The following is a 17,618-nucleotide window of genomic DNA, read 5'->3' as shown; positions in this document are numbered from 1 at the left end:
ATCTAAATGGGGAATGTCATTAATTATGCATTTAAACTATTATAATGCCACTATGCTTATCAGTTCTGATAAAATATACATGTGGCAACTCAGGAATGTGCAAAATTCCTCTGTGTGGATTCACAGTATAGCAAACTACAAAGTGCTGAAGGAATGCTATTTAATACACACAGTAGACACACAAATCTAAATTCAAGACATCATAAAAACATAAGATGCAGGAATATATTACTTTCAAGTAAAGCCATGCTTTTTGAATGAACCACAGTCACTTTTGTGCATTGCCCTTCAGCTTATCTACTGCTGTTTTTATTCAAAGATTACCAATGTTGTTTCTTAAAAAAACTGAAGTACAGGGCATTGGTATTTATAAACAACCTTACACTTCCAAATCCTTAATCTACTCATCACCATCTTATCTCCCTTATTTTGGTTGACTAACTACTAAGGATATGCCCAAAAGTTTCTAGAATTAACAAAAATTCCTTTGAACAGCTGGTAAATAAACCTACTAGAGGACATAACATTCTTGACCTGATTCTTACAAATATGGCCACTTTTTGCAATACCCTTTGGAACCGCCTTTGCCAGTGAAGTCTGACTATAAACTTCACTAAACTCCCAAAAGCTCCTCTGTGACCAAACATCAAAATTCAGTTATGACTGCAACTCCCCTGACTTTAACACAACTGTAGACTTCACTAAGAAATTCTACACCCATTTTGAAAAATGACTACAGATAGCAGTCCCTATAAATTACAATGGGAAATTCAAAGGCAAATCACCCTGCTACATCCACCACTATAAATAAATTATAACAGGAAATTCAAAAACAAGTCACTCTGGTGGTCCACTGCCATAAATAAATATACAACAAAGGAAAGAAACTCCTTAAATTATTTAGTTAATACAAAACCTATCTTCTGAAGGACAATATCAAAAGCATTATCAAAAACAAAAAAATGAACACTATCAGGACCACTAAAGGAGCCCGGTAACTTATGCTGTCCAAAGAAGCAAAAGATAATTATAAATCCTTCTGTACCTATGTTAGGAAACCAAAAAATAACAGGTACATTATTCAAAATGTATACATAATGGGGGTCCGATTCTAATCCAACTGACATTGCTAATATCCTTGCAAATAATTGCCAACTTCACACCTTAGACTTCTACTCAAAGCCCTGAAATAGCAGAATCCCTTACTCTCCCAATTATCTCTAAAGATCATTTACTAAAAGTGCTAACTAATACAAAAAATATTTTCTCCACGAGAGCTGCCCATATACATGGTTGGTCAATTAATAGTATTAAACATGCTCTTGGCAGACATACTCTTCACATTATTTACCTTACGCTTAACTACTGTTCTGCATGAAGGGCAGCACTGACGATACCCCTCAATAATGGCTTTACAGTGGACCCAGGTAATTACAGACTTAGTATGACAAGCCTCGTTTGCAAATCTATGGAAGTATTATAACTGATCTCACAAACAGATATCAACAATCTTGCTAGACTTGACACCACACATTTTAGCTTAGTGAATAGCAGAGCCTATCTCAAAAAATTTCCTTTAAAGGGTTGTGAAGATTGGAGAGGAGGCTGTGCAGTGCATATGGTAAATCTTGACCTGGCCAAGACCTTCAACACCATCTCCCTTCCTAGCATAATACAAAAACTAAATACTTTAAGAATGAATCCACAAACAAAACACAGAACAAGGTAATACAAAGGACAGAAATCCACTTTAAAATACTTTATGTATTTTAACCTGGATTTCTGTCCTTTGTACTACCTCACTATGTATTTTATTTGTAGACTGTTCATGAATTTGAACGAGGTATTCATCTAGAACTACTGGCTTTTTCTTGTGACTTTAATAATCAACCCATATGTTGTGAGATGGACATCAAATTGGCTAAAGACAGGGCCCATACAGTGCAAGTTGCTGGTGCCACATCAGAAAATATGAAGTGACCAGTGGTATTTCTCAGGGCTTGGTGCTGGCACCTCTGTTTTAGCACTTATTTCACAGATCTCCAAGCAGAGAGGCAAGATCTTGGACAATCCAAGTTTGCAGACAACTGCAAACTCTGGGCTGTTGTTAAGTTGACACCCAACCTCTATAGAATGAGCTGTCCTTGGTAAACTCTTGGCATACAAAAAAATGGGCTCATACTAAATGCTCATACATCTGGACAACTCACCTCTACAAAACAAAAATGTAGTTAAGGCATCTAGGTACATGGGTTGATAGCTCCCTCTCCACTGACTATCATCTGACAACTGTTGTTAGGAAATTCTTTTTATTTAGCCTAGCTAATTGTAAAAGAAACATCATCAAGGTCTAAAAAGGTAATCACACCCTTATAGTTAGCACTGATCAGACCAGTTATAGAGTACAACACTCCCTTTGGGATGCATCTCACTAAACATATACAATTAGAAAGACCCTAAAGGTTCTTAACCAAAATAATCACAGGCCAAAAGTCCCAGAGTTAAGACAAGAGGATAAAAACTCTATACATTTATTCAGTGCCTTATAAACTTTTAAAGGGCAATGTCTGTCTCGTTTAATGTGATATTACAGACCCAATTATTCTGTACTTCCTGTTTCTCCACAAGTCTTAACATCTCCATCAGTACTAGAAAAGGGTACCTAAATCTTCAACAACAGATAAATAAAAGACAGTGGAGGGACAAGTTTATAATCCAGCACCTCTCAAACCTCTGGAATAGACTTCCCCTGTACATTAAGCAGTATAACTCACCATGTTCCTTTAAACATAAAAAGGAAATCAATTAAATGGGTATCCACAAATTTACTCCAAGATAATTCAGGATTGCCCTCCTGGAGAAGGGAGGTGCACCCCAAAGGAACATACTAGCAAAGCTAGAACAGTCATGAAACTCAGTGACTTATGCTCCTTTAAACATAAAACAAATTCAACTAGATGGGTATCCACAAATTTACTCCAAGATAATTCAGGACTGGCCTCCTGGAGAATGGAGGTTCTACCTAAAGGAACATACTAGCAAAACTAGAACAGTCAGGAAACTCGGTGACTTGGAAATCTATTAATCTATTCATCAAACTTAGCATACACTTAAAATAAAAAAATAATGGGTCCACTAGAATGAAGTCAGAACTTTAGAAGTGATTTTGCTTCTGTTACTAAATTGTACTGCAAGTCATTTCAGATCAGTCAGAAATGCAGATAAATTAAATCAAGACAATGAAATACACTCATTTTGTTAAGTAAAAAGTGGCAAGAGAAAATTTACTAATTAATTTAAAAACTGATTTAATAACTATATTCCAATGTTAACTGCACACAATCCAACACAAAAATAATTTTTTTTTTATTTTCGATGTGCCTGGAAGCATGTCATCATCCCAAAGTTCATCTGTGGTCCTCTAACTGAAAATTATTGCACAGTATTAGAAATGGGCAAGTCAAATACTCCTTAAGCTACGGCTAAAGTTTTGGGTCTGACTCTAGTAATTTCATCTTCTTTGACAACTGAGAGCAATGATTAAGCCAAGCCAGTTATGACAAAAGTATGAGGATTTTGCTCAAGGTAACTAGATCACAGATGCCAAAGTGAACAACTGCTGTGCAGCACAACACAACAGAGTACAAAAACCTGGACGTGGTTCTTGTTCTGACTTACAGAAGTAAACCTGACTCCTGGGGTGGCTCTCAGTGAAAAACTATACATGCAACATAATAAAGAAAATCAATTAAATGAAATAATTTCAAATGGATATGGATGCATCATCAAACATCATTATAAACCATTTCTCCAAACAATGCAAACATTTTCTATTTCTGAACAGCTGAAGATTCCAATGTAAAAGCAGGTTTCTACAAATCTGGAAAAATTAGCAGATATCATCTGGCTACAGGATCACTCTACATACAGGGAATTAGACAACAAGGAAAAAGACAATAATTATTTTAAACAGATTGTTACATACCAGTACAGTTTCTTTCATCACTACCATCTGTGCAGTCCAAAACTCCATCACAGCGCTCTGTTAACTGAAGACAGGTCTCTCCGTCTTCACATGCAGTACCATTGACACAGAACAAAGTACTACTGGTAGCTGAAAGAATAAACATTGCTGTGGTGAGAGAAAGGTACTTAAATGGAGACGAACTGTGGATAACTCACTTGGTACCACTACAAGATCATTTTCAGACCCCAACTCTTCTCACTGACAGTTAACTGCTAGATGGCGAAATATCAGAATTAAATCACTTAACATTAATCAAGAAATACAACAAAACAATATAGTAGAAAACAGAGTTGCTTAATGTACTCATCTACATAGAACTTCTACAACTGTGACACCACTAGGAAATTTTGTGCTATCGCCTTCCTCACCCTTAAAAGCACAGTCAGGTACTGTTCTTTACAAGCATGAAATCCAGGAAGCAATTTTGTAATGTCTTCTGGTACAAAAATAGTAGTTAAGTTACATACACTGTAGCCCTGAGAACAAAATACCCTACAAATGAGAAACATATTTTGATTCAAACTCATTTTGTGTTGCAAAACAAACCAGTGGTTTAATACTTTTTAAAGACTCTTCTTACTCAAATTTTATATGCTCCACAAAGCATGTAACAGCATCAAGTAAAACTGGAAATAAATATGTTTGCAGAATTAAAGTAATAAAAAAAAAATTCTAAATTTTAAGCTGGTCTCCTGCCTTTCCTGTAATTAGTATAGTCCAGATACAGATTTGCTGTATCCAGGACTGTTTGTAAGCTTCTGAGCACCCCAAGCCTTCCTGTGTTGGAGGGAAGCCTTGTAGCTCATCAGTGGGAGTGGTAAGCACTAGGTAGTCTGCTTACCACAAGAGGACTGGTTCCTGGCCCAGAAATTGTAATATATTGGTCGTTTGGGCAGTTTTTAAATCTCTTTCAACTTTCTGGTTTAAAAGCCCGCGTTTGCTCTTTCCCCCCTTTCCTTTAACTAGTCTAGTCCAGATACAGATTTGCTGTATCCAGGACTGTATGTAAGTTTCTGAGCCCACCAAGCCTTTCTCTGCTGGACAGAAGCCTTCTAGCTGATCAGTGGGAGTGGTAAGCACTAGGTAGCCTATCTACCACAAGAGAAGTGGTTTCTGGCCCAGAAATTGTAGTTTAACGGCCGTTTGGGCAGTTTTTCCATCTCTTTCAACTTTCTGGTTTAAAAGTCTGTGTTTGTGCTTGCTTCCTGCCTTTCCTGTAACTAATCTAGTCCAGATACAGATTTGCTGTATCCAGTACTGTTTGTAAGCTTCTGAGCGGTGTCAAAGTCTGCGCTTCGATTTTGCTCGTAGATCTACTAGTTCTCTCCTCTCCTGCACTTTTCCTAGCTTATTAATCTAGCACTTTACCAGACGTCTTGTAGCAATTACTGTAGCACACAAAAGTGCTACCAACACTAAACATTGTACAAGGATACAGCTCCAGTACTTATTATTAATGCCTTCCTCTCTAGGCATGTCTAAAGGTCAGTTCCCTGTGCTTTCTCCAATTAACCTGGTGAACTTGGGCATCCTGAGGCAATGTAGCAACTGCCTCATGTACACTGACAACCCTCTCCTCTTACCTCCCAACACTTAGACTTGCAAGAGATGCATTTATATATCCAAATTGGAAGCCACGCACTCTCCACCCAAGACCGGAATAACTGATCAAGAGAAGATCAACACTTGCACCACACCACATAGCCCTCCAGAACACATACCAGAACTGCCTTTACATAAAAACACAAACTGCACACCCACCTTCACGGAGGCTCTCAATAAAAATCTACCCAAACGGTAAAGACCTCCAAGGCAGAAATGCACTCGACCACAACACAACACTAATCACAAGACACATAACTCTGAAACAGTCTACCACTCAACCAAATCCTCTAAGCCAAAACAGCATGCCCAACACACTAGTCATAGGTGACTCGATAGTGAGACACACTGATGTCTCACTCACTAGATTAAATAAGGAGAAAGTAACAGTCAGCTGCCTGTCAGGCGCTAGGATCCACCACAAAGCATGAACTCAGGTCCCTCAACAGGTACAAATATGACTCTGTCATTGTACATGTGGGTGTAAATGACCTGAAATGTGCTTCCCTGGACTACATGAAAGAGACATGGAAGTGCTCTCGGATTATGAAGCCCAGGCGGGTATGACCCTAGCCCCGAGCAGTATCCTGCCATCACCCAGAATGATACCACAGTACAAGCAGAAAATGACTGATTTCAACAACTGGCTACGTTTCTGGTGTCATTCTAAGGGGACCCAATATCTGTCTGCCTGGGATGACATGACTGACAGACCTCGATGCTTTACCAGAGATGACCTGCATCTGTCACCCATGGGCTTCCGGATACTGGCCAAGGATTTGCCACCCCTATACTGCCTTTTTTAGGCGGTGTTTCAAAGACCAAATTACCACCGTAACAGCTACAAACAAAATGCAATTTGAGGGTAATGCTGCTCAGCGCTAGAAGTCTAAATCTCAAAATGCACTCGCTCGCAGCACTCCTTAAAATGGAGAACATTGACATTTGTGCCATAACACAGACCTGGTTCAAGGTGGCAGAAAGCACCCCTGCACTACCAGACTATAACTCATTCCACACCTTTCAGCCCCAGAACTTGGACCAAAACTCTAAAGGCGGCGGTCTTTCCATATTCATAAAGGATGCACACACCTCCAGACTGGTAGCACAACATAACGCATCTAAGATACTTGAGGTGCAGCTAACATTGGGTATGACAGCAATTCAGGTCGTAGCCTGCTATAGGTCTCCAACCATGTCCCAAGACTCACACTCCATGTTCCTAAGCACCCTGGAGAATATTAAGGTTCAACCTAACACTCTCATACTGGGCAATTTTAACTACCCCTCTATTAACTGGAAAACTACTCGTGTACCAATACACTTGCCCAACATTTACTGAAATTCATTAATTCAAGTGCCCTGGACCAGCTCATTCTTTCCCCCACTAGAGGTAGCAACATCCTTGACCTGGTCATTACTAAAACTGGTGACCACTGCTCTACACCAATAGTCAACTCCTCCCTGGTTAGTTCCGACCACAAACTAATCACCTTGGAAATACAGATCCCCCCCACCCCCGCAAAGGTAACCACAATGAAAAAATTCTCCAAAGCTAACTTTGGGCTCCTAAAAACAGAGGTGGCTAACTTCACTGCACCCATGCAAATAGAGATCAGTTGCATGACCGCCGATGCACTGTACGGACACATACACAAATCCATGAATCTCGCCATACCCAGCAGAACCAAGATGCTCTCCTCCAAAAAAAGGAAGCCAATCTGCTGGTCCCCTGCCATAAACAAACAATACAACAGAAGGATGAAACTGATGCAGAATAAGGTGAAGTCCCAAGACTGGAAAAACTCCCTTATCAGCCTCAACAAAAAGTTGAGATCCCTCATCAAATCCTCTAAAGCTAGCTATGAAAGCAGAATTACAGCAGATAGTAAAGACAACCACAAGGCCTTCTATAGTTATGTAAAGACTCTCCACAGCAATACCCAGATTTACTCTGAGCTACTGTACAATGGTACCTCCTATACAGAGTCAACAGATATTGCCATTATACTGGCCGACAGATTCAGTGCCAACTTTACCCCCCCAAGGGACCAGTCACAATACAGTACAGTTTTGTACCTACCATAAATGTGGATGTCCGATAGGTATGCATCTGCAGTCCTAACATATGGGTTGTCCTGCCTCAGGCAGCCCTTCGGTCGGCCGGATTCCAAAGTCTGGGTCTGGCCTCGGCTGATGTCGCACTTCACCCGACGTCATAGCTGCTGTGTATTGGTATAAAGGCATCAGCCAACGCCATTTTCCTCAGTGTTTCTTGCCCCAGATGCCAGGTGCCCTCTAGGAAGGCTAAATTTGGATAATGCAAATAATTCCAAACAGTAGAGAGCAAACAATATAAGAATATATATACATATATACATATACACAAACAAATACACCATAACAGATTCCCCCAGCTAGCTAAAAGAGGGGTAAATACCCTAGGAATACCACAGAGGGGAAGGAGGGTGGGTAATCCTGACTGCAGATGCATACCTATCGGACATCTACATTTATGGTAGGTACAAAACTGTACTATGTCCTTCAAGGATGCATCTGCAGTCCTAACATATGGGTAGAATACCATAGCCAAACTGGGGGAGGAGGTACTAAGATAAAGATGGTGTAGTTAAGATCCCTTGCAAAACAGCAGTTGCAAAACCTGCCCGGGATCTGGAGTATAAAGGAAGATTATAATGCTTGGCAAATGTATGCACGGAGCTCCAAGTAGCAGCTTCTAAAATGTCTTTGGTAGCCACTCCTCGTAAGAAAGCTGTAGTGGTGGCTGTAGCTCTTGTGGAGTGAGGCCTGATATTTTCTGGAGTTGCCTTTCCATGAAAAGAGTAGCAAAATTTAATGCAATTTCCTATCCATTTTGAGATTGTCTGTTTTGAAATTGCTTTTCCTTGCATTCCTGTTGCATATGCTACCAGAAGCTGGTCAGTTTTTCTGTTGGTCTTAGTTCTGTCCAGATAGTAGCGTAATTGTCTGTGTACATCCAAGGTATGTAGTAGTCTTTCCCCCCTGTTCTGTGGGTTGGGGAAGAATGTAGGTAAATGAATCGCTTGGTTCAATGATACTCTGGAGACCACTTTTGGCATAAAAGTAGGGTTAGTTCTCAGAGACACTCTATCCTGATGGAAGATAAAGAAGGGCTGTACTGCCATTAATGCCTGTAACTCAGATACCCTTCTTGCTGAAGTGATTGCAAGCAGGAAAGCAGTTTTCCAAGATAAGAACTGTAAGTCTGCTGTTGCTGCTGGTTCAAAAGGGGGAAGTGTTAACTTTTCCAGCACAAAGTTAAGATCCCATGTAGGCAAAGGTGGTTTCCTTGGAGGCTTTACATTTTTGATTCCTCTCAGGAACTGAGTAGAGGATGAGAGAAGACTGGAGGATCCATGTTGTATTCTGCTGAAATTGCTGATGCATGAAATCTTAATGGAGGAGTAGGACAGGCCATTGTGGAACAGTTCTGCTAAGTATTCCATGATGCTTGCTATGTTTGCCAATGATACATTTTCCCCTTTTGATGCACTCCAAATGAGGTATCTTTTCCATTTGGCTGAATAAGTCTTCCTTGAGGAGGGTCTGCGAGCCTCCAGGATAATGTCCTTAACCCTCTGAGATAAATCTGGGTTATTTTGTTTTATGCAATATTCCAATCAGCTAGCTGTAGTGTTTTCAAGTTTGGATGTAGAATCTTGTAGTTGTTCTATGTTAGAAGTAAAGGACATAGAGGTAGAAGCCATGCGTGTGTCCGAGACATGCTTCTCAGTAGCGGGTACCAATGCTGCCTCGGCCAGTCTGGAGCTATCAGGATTATCCTTGGCTGATCCTCTTTGATCTTCAGTAGGACTTTGTACATCAAAGGAAGAGGAGGGAATGCATATGCTGTCAGGTTTTTCCAGCTAAAGGAAAGGGAGTCCACCCTCCAAGCAAGTGGGTGGTATGCTCTTGTGCAGAATTTCTTCAATTGGTGGTTGTGTGGGGAGGCGAACAGGTCTATCTGTGGTAGTCCCCATTTCTTTGTTATGGTTTTGAAGATATCTGGATGCAGCATCCATTCGTGAGCATCTGTGGTAGTTCTGCTTAAGGTGTCTGCTAGTGAATTTTCTTTTCCTGGTACAAATCTGGCCTGGAGTTGAATGTTGAGGTTCAGGGCCACATTCCACAGGTCCATCGCCATCCGGCATAGAGGATATGAGTGTGTACCTCCCTGTTTGTTGATATACCACATGACTGTGGTGCTGTCCGTCCTTATCAGCAGGTGTCCTTGCTGAAGAAATGGTCTGAATGCCTGGATTGCATGTTTCACTGCCAGCATCTCCTTTTGATTTATGTGTAGATTCAGCTGGTCTTGTGTCCATAGGCATTGTATACACTTGTCCACCATGTGAGCCCCCCAGCCTAGGTCTGAGGCGTCCGTGGTGATGGTCTGGCTTGGATGAGGTTTGTGGAAAGGCAATCCTCTGTTCAACTGACAGGCCTGGGCCCACCACAGGAATTCTTGCTTCAGGCATGGAATTATTGGAATCTGGGCTTCTAGACTGTGCTTGTGTTGAGACCATACATTCCTTAGGTACCATTGCAACTTTCTCATATGCAGTCTGGCATGCGGAATCAATATTATGCAGGATGCCATGTAACCCAGGGCTTGCAGGATTTTCCTTGCAGTAAGCTGAGTCTGTGTTGTTAATGTCATGAAATAGACTGGTAGTTGCTTTTGTTTTTCTTCTGTGAGAAAGGCCATCTGAGTTGATGTGTCCAGTTCTGCACCCAAGAATGTTATCCTTTGGGATGGTACCAGTCTTGACTTTTGCATGTTGACTGTGTATCCCAAGGCTTGCAGCAGTTGTATAACCTTTTCCAAATCTTTTGTTAATTTTGTCTTGTTGTCCGCTTGTATTAGGCAGTCGTCCAGGTATGGGTGAATTTGAATTCCCTGAAGCCTGCAATGAGCAATTACTGATGCCAGGCATTTCCTGAATACTCTGGGCGCAGTAGATAAGCCAAAGGGCAATGCTGAGAATTGATAATGCTCTGATCCTGCAAGAAATCTGAGGTGTCTTCTGCAATCTGGTCGTATAGGGACGTGCAGGTATGCCTCCTTGAGATCTAGAGTCACCAGCCAAGACTCCTTGCCCAGCATGGGAAGAAGTTGCTGTAGGGTCAGCATTTTGAATTTTGGGACAATGAGGTATGTGTTCAGAGCGGACAGGTCGAGAATAGGCCTCCATTGATTTTCTTTTCTTGGTACAAGGAAAAGTCTAAAGTAAAATCCTTGTCCTTGTTCCATAGGCGGTACCTTTTCTATAGCTCTCATCCTTAGTAGGTTGTTGATTTGTCTTAGAACGTTTGTTTTTTGGCTTGGTGGAAGGTTTGGCATTCCTCTCTTTTTTGGTAGAGTGTGGAAGTGAAACCTGTAGCCTTTGTCTATTGTTTGTAAAGTCCATTTGTCTCCTGTAATGTAATGCCAGTTTATGGAAAATAAGGCTAGTTTTCCGCCTAAGGGTGCTTCCAGTTGTTCCCTGGTAGGCGGAATCAGAGCCAAGTCTGGTTGTTAGGCTGCCACTGACGACCCCTGTAGGCACCCCTGGATTGACCTCTGCCTCTTGGGCGTCTATTTCTGCCTCTCTGTGCTCTGGAGGTGTCTGGAAAGGACCAATTCTTCGAAGGCCAATTTCTGCTAAACCTCGGAGGTTGGACCTGTAAGAAATCCTTGACTGTTTGGACAGATTTTGCTTTTTCTTCTACCTTCTTTAGAACCTGCTGTGCAGGGGAGCCAAACAAACTGTTTCTCCATAGGAGCATCTAGGAGTTTTGACTTAACATGGTCTGGTAAGGATTGTTCTTTTAACCAGGCATGCCTTCTAATCACTGTTCCAGTCATAGCTGATCTAAAGGAAGCCTCCAGTGCATCATAGCCACATTTTAAGAAATGGTTACTGACCTGCTGAGAGTTATGTACCAAATCCTGAAGGGACTTACGGTCGATAGGTTCAGGAGAGGACAGTTTTTTATTTAGCTGGTCTAACAAAAATTCTTGGTACTGAATCATGTGAAATTGACAGTTTAAGGCCCTGGCCGAAAGAGTAGCAGAAGTATAAACCTTTTTACCCCATCTCTAATGCTCTAGATTCCCTTTCAGATGGGAGAGGGTTTTTGGCAGAGGCAGCTGCTACAGCTTTGGGGCCCTGTGAAATGGTTTCAGGATCTGCAACAGGAGCCTTATACAAATGGTAGTGTGTGTCCGGGACCCTGTAATATCGGTCAGGCTTGGCAGGGGCCAGAGGGAGAGAATCAGGGGCAGTACAGGCATCATTATATGCATCATCAACAACTGTTAGTACTGGAGGAATGGCTAAAGGCCTATGCTGTGGTAAATGTAAAAAAGTCCTAAGCCTTTTCCTTGAATCTGAAAAATCCTGGCCCTGCCATTGAAAATGTTCCCTCATAGCATGTAAGGTTTCCCCAAAAGAAAATTCTTCAGGAGGAGAAGCAGAAGGAATGGAGTCTTCTGCATCAGAATCCTCATAAGGAGAATATGGGCCTTCCTGAGAGTCTGAAATATCTGAGTCATCCGAGGAATAGTCTGTAGAAACAGGTTCCGGGGGTTCAGTTCTAGGTCTCTTATCTGGAGGGGGTTGAGAGGCCCTGTCTGGGTGAGGTTGGGATCCCCTGATCAAAGAAATGAGATCCTCAGCCAGGCTGAGCATTTGGGAACTAGAGGTAGGCCTGTGAGAGGGAGTTTTAGCAGGTAAGGCCTTAGAAGATTTAGCTGCTTTAGCCCTGGAAAAAGCCTTGATAGACATAGATGTAGGGGGTCTAGCAGCTCCACGTGCAGGGGTAGATATGTCTAAAGGAATAGTATCTGATAAATCCTGGGTGCCTGCTTCAGCAGGGGTAATTTCAGTAGCAGATTCAGCCATGCTCTGTGAGGCCTCGGCTATCGGAGGCATGCTTCGGCCGAAGGACGAACCGAGGCTCGGTTTCAGCGAAACCGAGACACTCATGTTGGCCTAACCGTGGTTTCAGCCGAAACCGCGGACCGCGAGTGTCGGTCCTTTTCCTTACGCTTTTTAGCTAATTGTGTAGTCGGAGTCTCCGACGGCATTTTGTATGCAAAAGCGGGACCAAAATACTCCTCTGCAAACTCCGACAGACGTCTAAGCGTCCGTCGGTTGAAGGAAGCACAGGCTAGACAAGCTGATACATCGTGGTCTGGGCCTAAACAAGGAAGGCAGTAAGAGTGGAAATCCTTATGAGGTATTTGTTTCCCACAAGTTAAACAATTATTTACTTTGTCTGACATCGGCTGAGGCAAGAAAGAGTCCCCAACGGGGTACTTAGCTTTTTAGAAGTCTTCGGTAGTAGAAATCTCTGGATCTGACCGACCGGCACTTGCGAACAGCTTCTGCTTCGGGCACCAGGCGGCAAGAAAGACTGAGGAAAATGGCGTCGGCTGATGCCTTTATACCCAATACACAGCAGCTATGACGTCGGGTGAAGTGCGACATCAGCCGAGGCCAGACCCAGACTTTGGAATCCGGCCGACCGAAGGGCTGCCTGAGGCAGGACAACCCATATGTTAGGACTGCAGATGCATCCTTGAAGGACATCAGCAGATTGCCAGGCACCCAGTATTACTACTGCACAGGTTAAAACAGCACTGTCCAAGGCCAAGAATACAGCTTTTATGGGACCTGACAATATCCCTGGCTGTGTTCTACATGAAGTACAGAGTAAACTGGCACCTCACCTGTGTGCCCTGTTCAATCACGCCTCACCTCAGGCTTTGTCCCTATCGAATGGCGCAATGCTACAGTCATCCCTCTCCCCAAAGGCGGCGCGACTACAGACCCTGGGAACTATCGCCTCATTAGCCTGATGAGTCTGATATGCAAAGCTATGGAATGCATCAACATGGACCTAATAAACAAGGATCTAGGGAATCTCCAACCTCTGGATCCCACACAGTTTGTTTTTGTGAAGGGTAGATCATGCCTGCTCAAATTGATCGACTTCTTTGAGTTGGTCACCAGAGCTGTGGATGAAGGCAAGGTGGTACACAGAGCCTACCTTGATCTGGCCAAGGCCTTTGATACAATTCCCCACTCAGAAATCAGAAAAACTCACTAAGGTAGGCATCAACCCCTTTATCACTAGGTGGGTTGCAAACTGGCTCACAGGTACAACCCACAGTGAGAAATTAGCTGACTCCTAGTCAGACTGCCAACCAGTCACAGGGTTTGGTCCTGGGTCCCTCTCCTGCTTGGTATCTACTTCTGTGAAGTCCAGGCCAACACGAAGGGACTCTGGCTGACAAAGTTCACAGACAATTGCAAGTTGGGAGCTATTATTAACACTCCAAGTGATGTTGACATCCTACAGAAAGGCCTCACTGAGACCAACGACTGGTGTCAGAACCATGGTCTTAAGCTCAATGCCAAAAAATGTCAGCATCCCCTGTGGGAAAAACCCGGTTCCCATGAATTAAAACATCGATGGAAGTCCACTGAACACAGAAGGCGTTATAAGAGATCTGGGAACACGGGTTGACAGCAACCTCTCTTTTGATCACCACATTGCCACTGTGTTCAGAAAGTCCTTCTATGTGGCACATCTCAATGCTACAAGTTTTCCATCCAGGAAGAAAGAGGTCATTGTCTCCCTCTACTCTTTCCCTCATTAGGCCAATCATTGAGTACAGTGCCCCATTTGGCATGTACCGCACTAAACACCTGCAACAACTGGAGAGGCCGCAAAGTACCTCACAAAGAGGATCCTAGGCCTTAAACATTTGTCCTATATGGACAGACTAAACTACAACTATTCTCTGTCTCACATCGCCTACTTAGAGGTGATCTCTGCTCGACTTACAAAGCCATGTCTGACCCAGATCTGTTAGAAACGCTACATCTGAAGAAATCCCAATCCTGCCGCACCACACGCTCCAGAGACCTCAACCTCATTACCACAATCAACAGAAAATGCTAGAGGCACAGGTTCATAACCCAGAGACTGCCCCATGCTATGGAATAGACTTCCCATACATGTCAAGCAGAGCACCTTACTGGTCCTCTTCAAGAGAAATATTGATGAGTGGATGGGAAATTAAAAATTCACCCCAGGCACTGGGAACTAAGGTCAGGTGGCACAATGCCAGGGTAATCCTATGGGCTACGCTTATAAAGGCTCCAGGGGCCATTAGCTTAGTACACATCTATGAACCTATACAGTGGTTGGACAGGTATGCCAAGACATATCAAATGGAAGTTTAAATCATAGCTTACTTTCCTTAATGCCTACAATACATAACTAGTTACTATAAATAAGCAAACAATACTCTGAAAATGATGCACTTCCCAAGTATGAAACAAAAAATACACAATTAAACAAAGGAATAACAAAACACTATGAATGAAAGATTACAGTACAGAAAAAATAAAAGATTAAACAGACCTATTATTGAGACTTTAGGCATAAGTTCAAAGGTGTACACTAGGTTAATGACCACTGGGGCCCTTATAAGCCTAGCCATGCAACCCAAATGTGACCCACACATTTGATTTATATGGGGTGATTTACTAACTACCTCTGTCCATCACACACATAGGTGCCAGACCAGGGGTGAATTTCAGATTACCCATCCACTGATCCAAGTTGTGCTTAAATAGGGATAGGGAGGAACTCTGCTTTACATGGATGGCAAATTTGTTCCAGAGAATGGGAATTCTCTGAGAAATAATCTGTCTAATAACAAGTCTTGGTTATGTTGCAGGCAAAATTCAGGTCTTTTAATCTAGTAGTTCTGATGCCGTTTGTTTTGCAGATGTGCAAAAGATTCATCAAAACAGGGTCCGGGGATACCAGAAGTCTGCATGATACCAAGTAAAGAAATAAGTGCAGGACACTGCATTTACTCCACGTATTCTTTATGTAAGGAACCTTTGTGGACATTCCAGTTGCCGCATGTTGGTCAACATAGTGAAGGTGGCATACTCTGTGATGGATCAGATGAGGGCCGAGTACAGTGGTACGATGACCTCTGTGGACCTAGATGCCATGCCCTGGCTTATAAGTTGAGTAACACAGGATTTTCTTAGTGCCTTGGACACATGTTGGTCAAAGACTAGATTACTATCTGCATGAGGTCCCAGTTCCCTGACCACTGAATCAGTTTTTAGAGGTGTTTTATTGATGATAGTTATCCAGGGTAGCAGACTTTCCAAAAGGTACTATAAAACATTTTTTGGTATTGAGCTTCAGCAGCAAGCATTTGTCTGTGTTAGGCCTTCCTGAAGGGTGTTCTCATCTTCAGTGATTACTCCTAGTTTGCAATCATCTGCAAACTCAGTTGGCCAGATGCCTTTGACATCTGAGAAGTAGATGCCAAAGAGGAGTGGGCCTAACACAGAGCTCTGGAGGACTCCATTGGTGACTGGCCTCTATGTGGAGGTGGCCTCATTTATTCTAACTTCCTGGGACCTATCAGTGAGCTAGGTAGCTATCCAGCATGTTATAAAGGGGTTTATATCTAGTTCTGTAAGTCTGTTGATAATGCCCGAGTGGGGTATTGTACCAAATGCTTTAGCTCGATACAGGAAGCCAGTATAAACCGTTATTACTCATCCACTGCTTTACTGACCCTTTCAAAGAAGTCCATCAGCTTAAGTAAGCATGACCCTCCTTTGCGAAAACCAAACTGGGAAGGATCCAGTGTCCGGATTCTCCTACACTCTTGTTGATAATTTCTAAGATAATTCTTTTCATGCTTTGCAAATGAGACTAGCCAGACTAATAGGTCTGTAGTTTCCAGGATTTGCTGAAGCTCCTCCCTTATGAAGGGAGATGACTATCTCAATCTTCCAGTCATGTGGCACAAAGCCTATTTTAAGACTACAGTTAACTCCAGAGGTCCTGATAAATCATATTTTAGAGTATTCAGGAGGCATCCTGGGAGGTAATCAGGGTTCATTGAGGCTGTGATCTTGGCTTTTGTGCGTGCAGTCAGTACATGCTCCCTAGTTTAGTTGGAGGGTACATTTTGAGGGATGGCTGTGGGTGAAAGGGAGGTAAAGCTGGAAGTGAATTGTTCGCTAAGAGGTTTGCTATATCAACAGGCTCAGTGAATTTGGCACCATTAACCACCAGTTCAGCACAGTGCTGTGCACTGCCCTTGAGGTTTCTGACATAGTTAAAGGTAGCCTTATGGTTATCTTTAACCTGGGAGGCTATCTTAACCTAAAGTTGGCATTGCCTTGACCTAATTAGCCCTTTTAGTTGCCAATTTAGTTAGATGAGAGAGTTTTTATCTTTATGGAAATTACTTTTCTTGCTTTTGCCATAACTTTTTTCTTTTGCTGTATATCCTTTTTAATTTGGGATGCCACCACGGAAGTTTGTTTCTAGGGCTAGTCCTGAGCTTACTTCTAGTACATCCTATAGCTTCTATGCAGTCACTGACATGGTTCTGTAGCACTTCGTAGAGCAATTCAGTATAGGCTGCTTTGTTCTTAAGAGTTTGGGGAGGCATTGACATTTTTATAAACAATCACTTAATGAAAGGTAAATGGCCTTGGAAATGTGACTGGTATTAATATTATGGGTTGACATCATCAAGGCGAACACGTTTTTTTTGTTTTTTTTTGTTTGGGGGGGTACATTCTTCCATATTTGTGACCATTAGGTCCAGTATGTTGGCGCTTCTAGTGAGTGTGGTAGCAGAGAGACAGGGAGCAAAGCTCTGAGTGCAGTACTGGCCCATCATACTTTTACATAAAAAGCCAGTATAATATAGAGAAAAATCTGAATACACACTCCTAGTGGTGTTTTTATTTCATCAAGAAAGACCAAGGGGCAGAACATGGTGGGAAAAATAAAAATAAGAACTCAAGTTCCTTATAACAGAAACATGACATTGTGGCCCCTGGTGGGAAGAAAGGATCAAGCATGGAAGCAGCTCAGGTACAATACCTGATATGACTTG

General features: G+C 42.4%; 1 protein-coding gene across 1 annotated transcript in view; it reads right to left on the bottom strand.

Annotated features, from left to right (window-relative positions):
- The window catches only part of SORL1 (sortilin related receptor 1), a 5,131,225-nt gene that overhangs the window by 1,440,982 nt on the left and 3,672,625 nt on the right, over nucleotides 1–17,618 (bottom strand). The window contains exon 33 of the mRNA XM_044081038.1: nucleotides 3,986–4,114. Coding sequence (XP_043936973.1) covers nucleotides 3,986–4,114 — 129 coding nt within the window. The remainder of the gene's footprint in view (nucleotides 1–3,985; nucleotides 4,115–17,618) is intronic.

This window comes from Protopterus annectens, chromosome 8.part0, assembly GCF_019279795.1.
Source record: "Protopterus annectens isolate FY-2018-M chromosome 8.part0, PAN1.0, whole genome shotgun sequence".
Lineage (NCBI taxonomy): Eukaryota > Metazoa > Chordata > Ceratodontiformes > Protopteridae > Protopterus > Protopterus annectens.
This window is presented reverse-complemented; position numbering and strand designations above follow the sequence as displayed.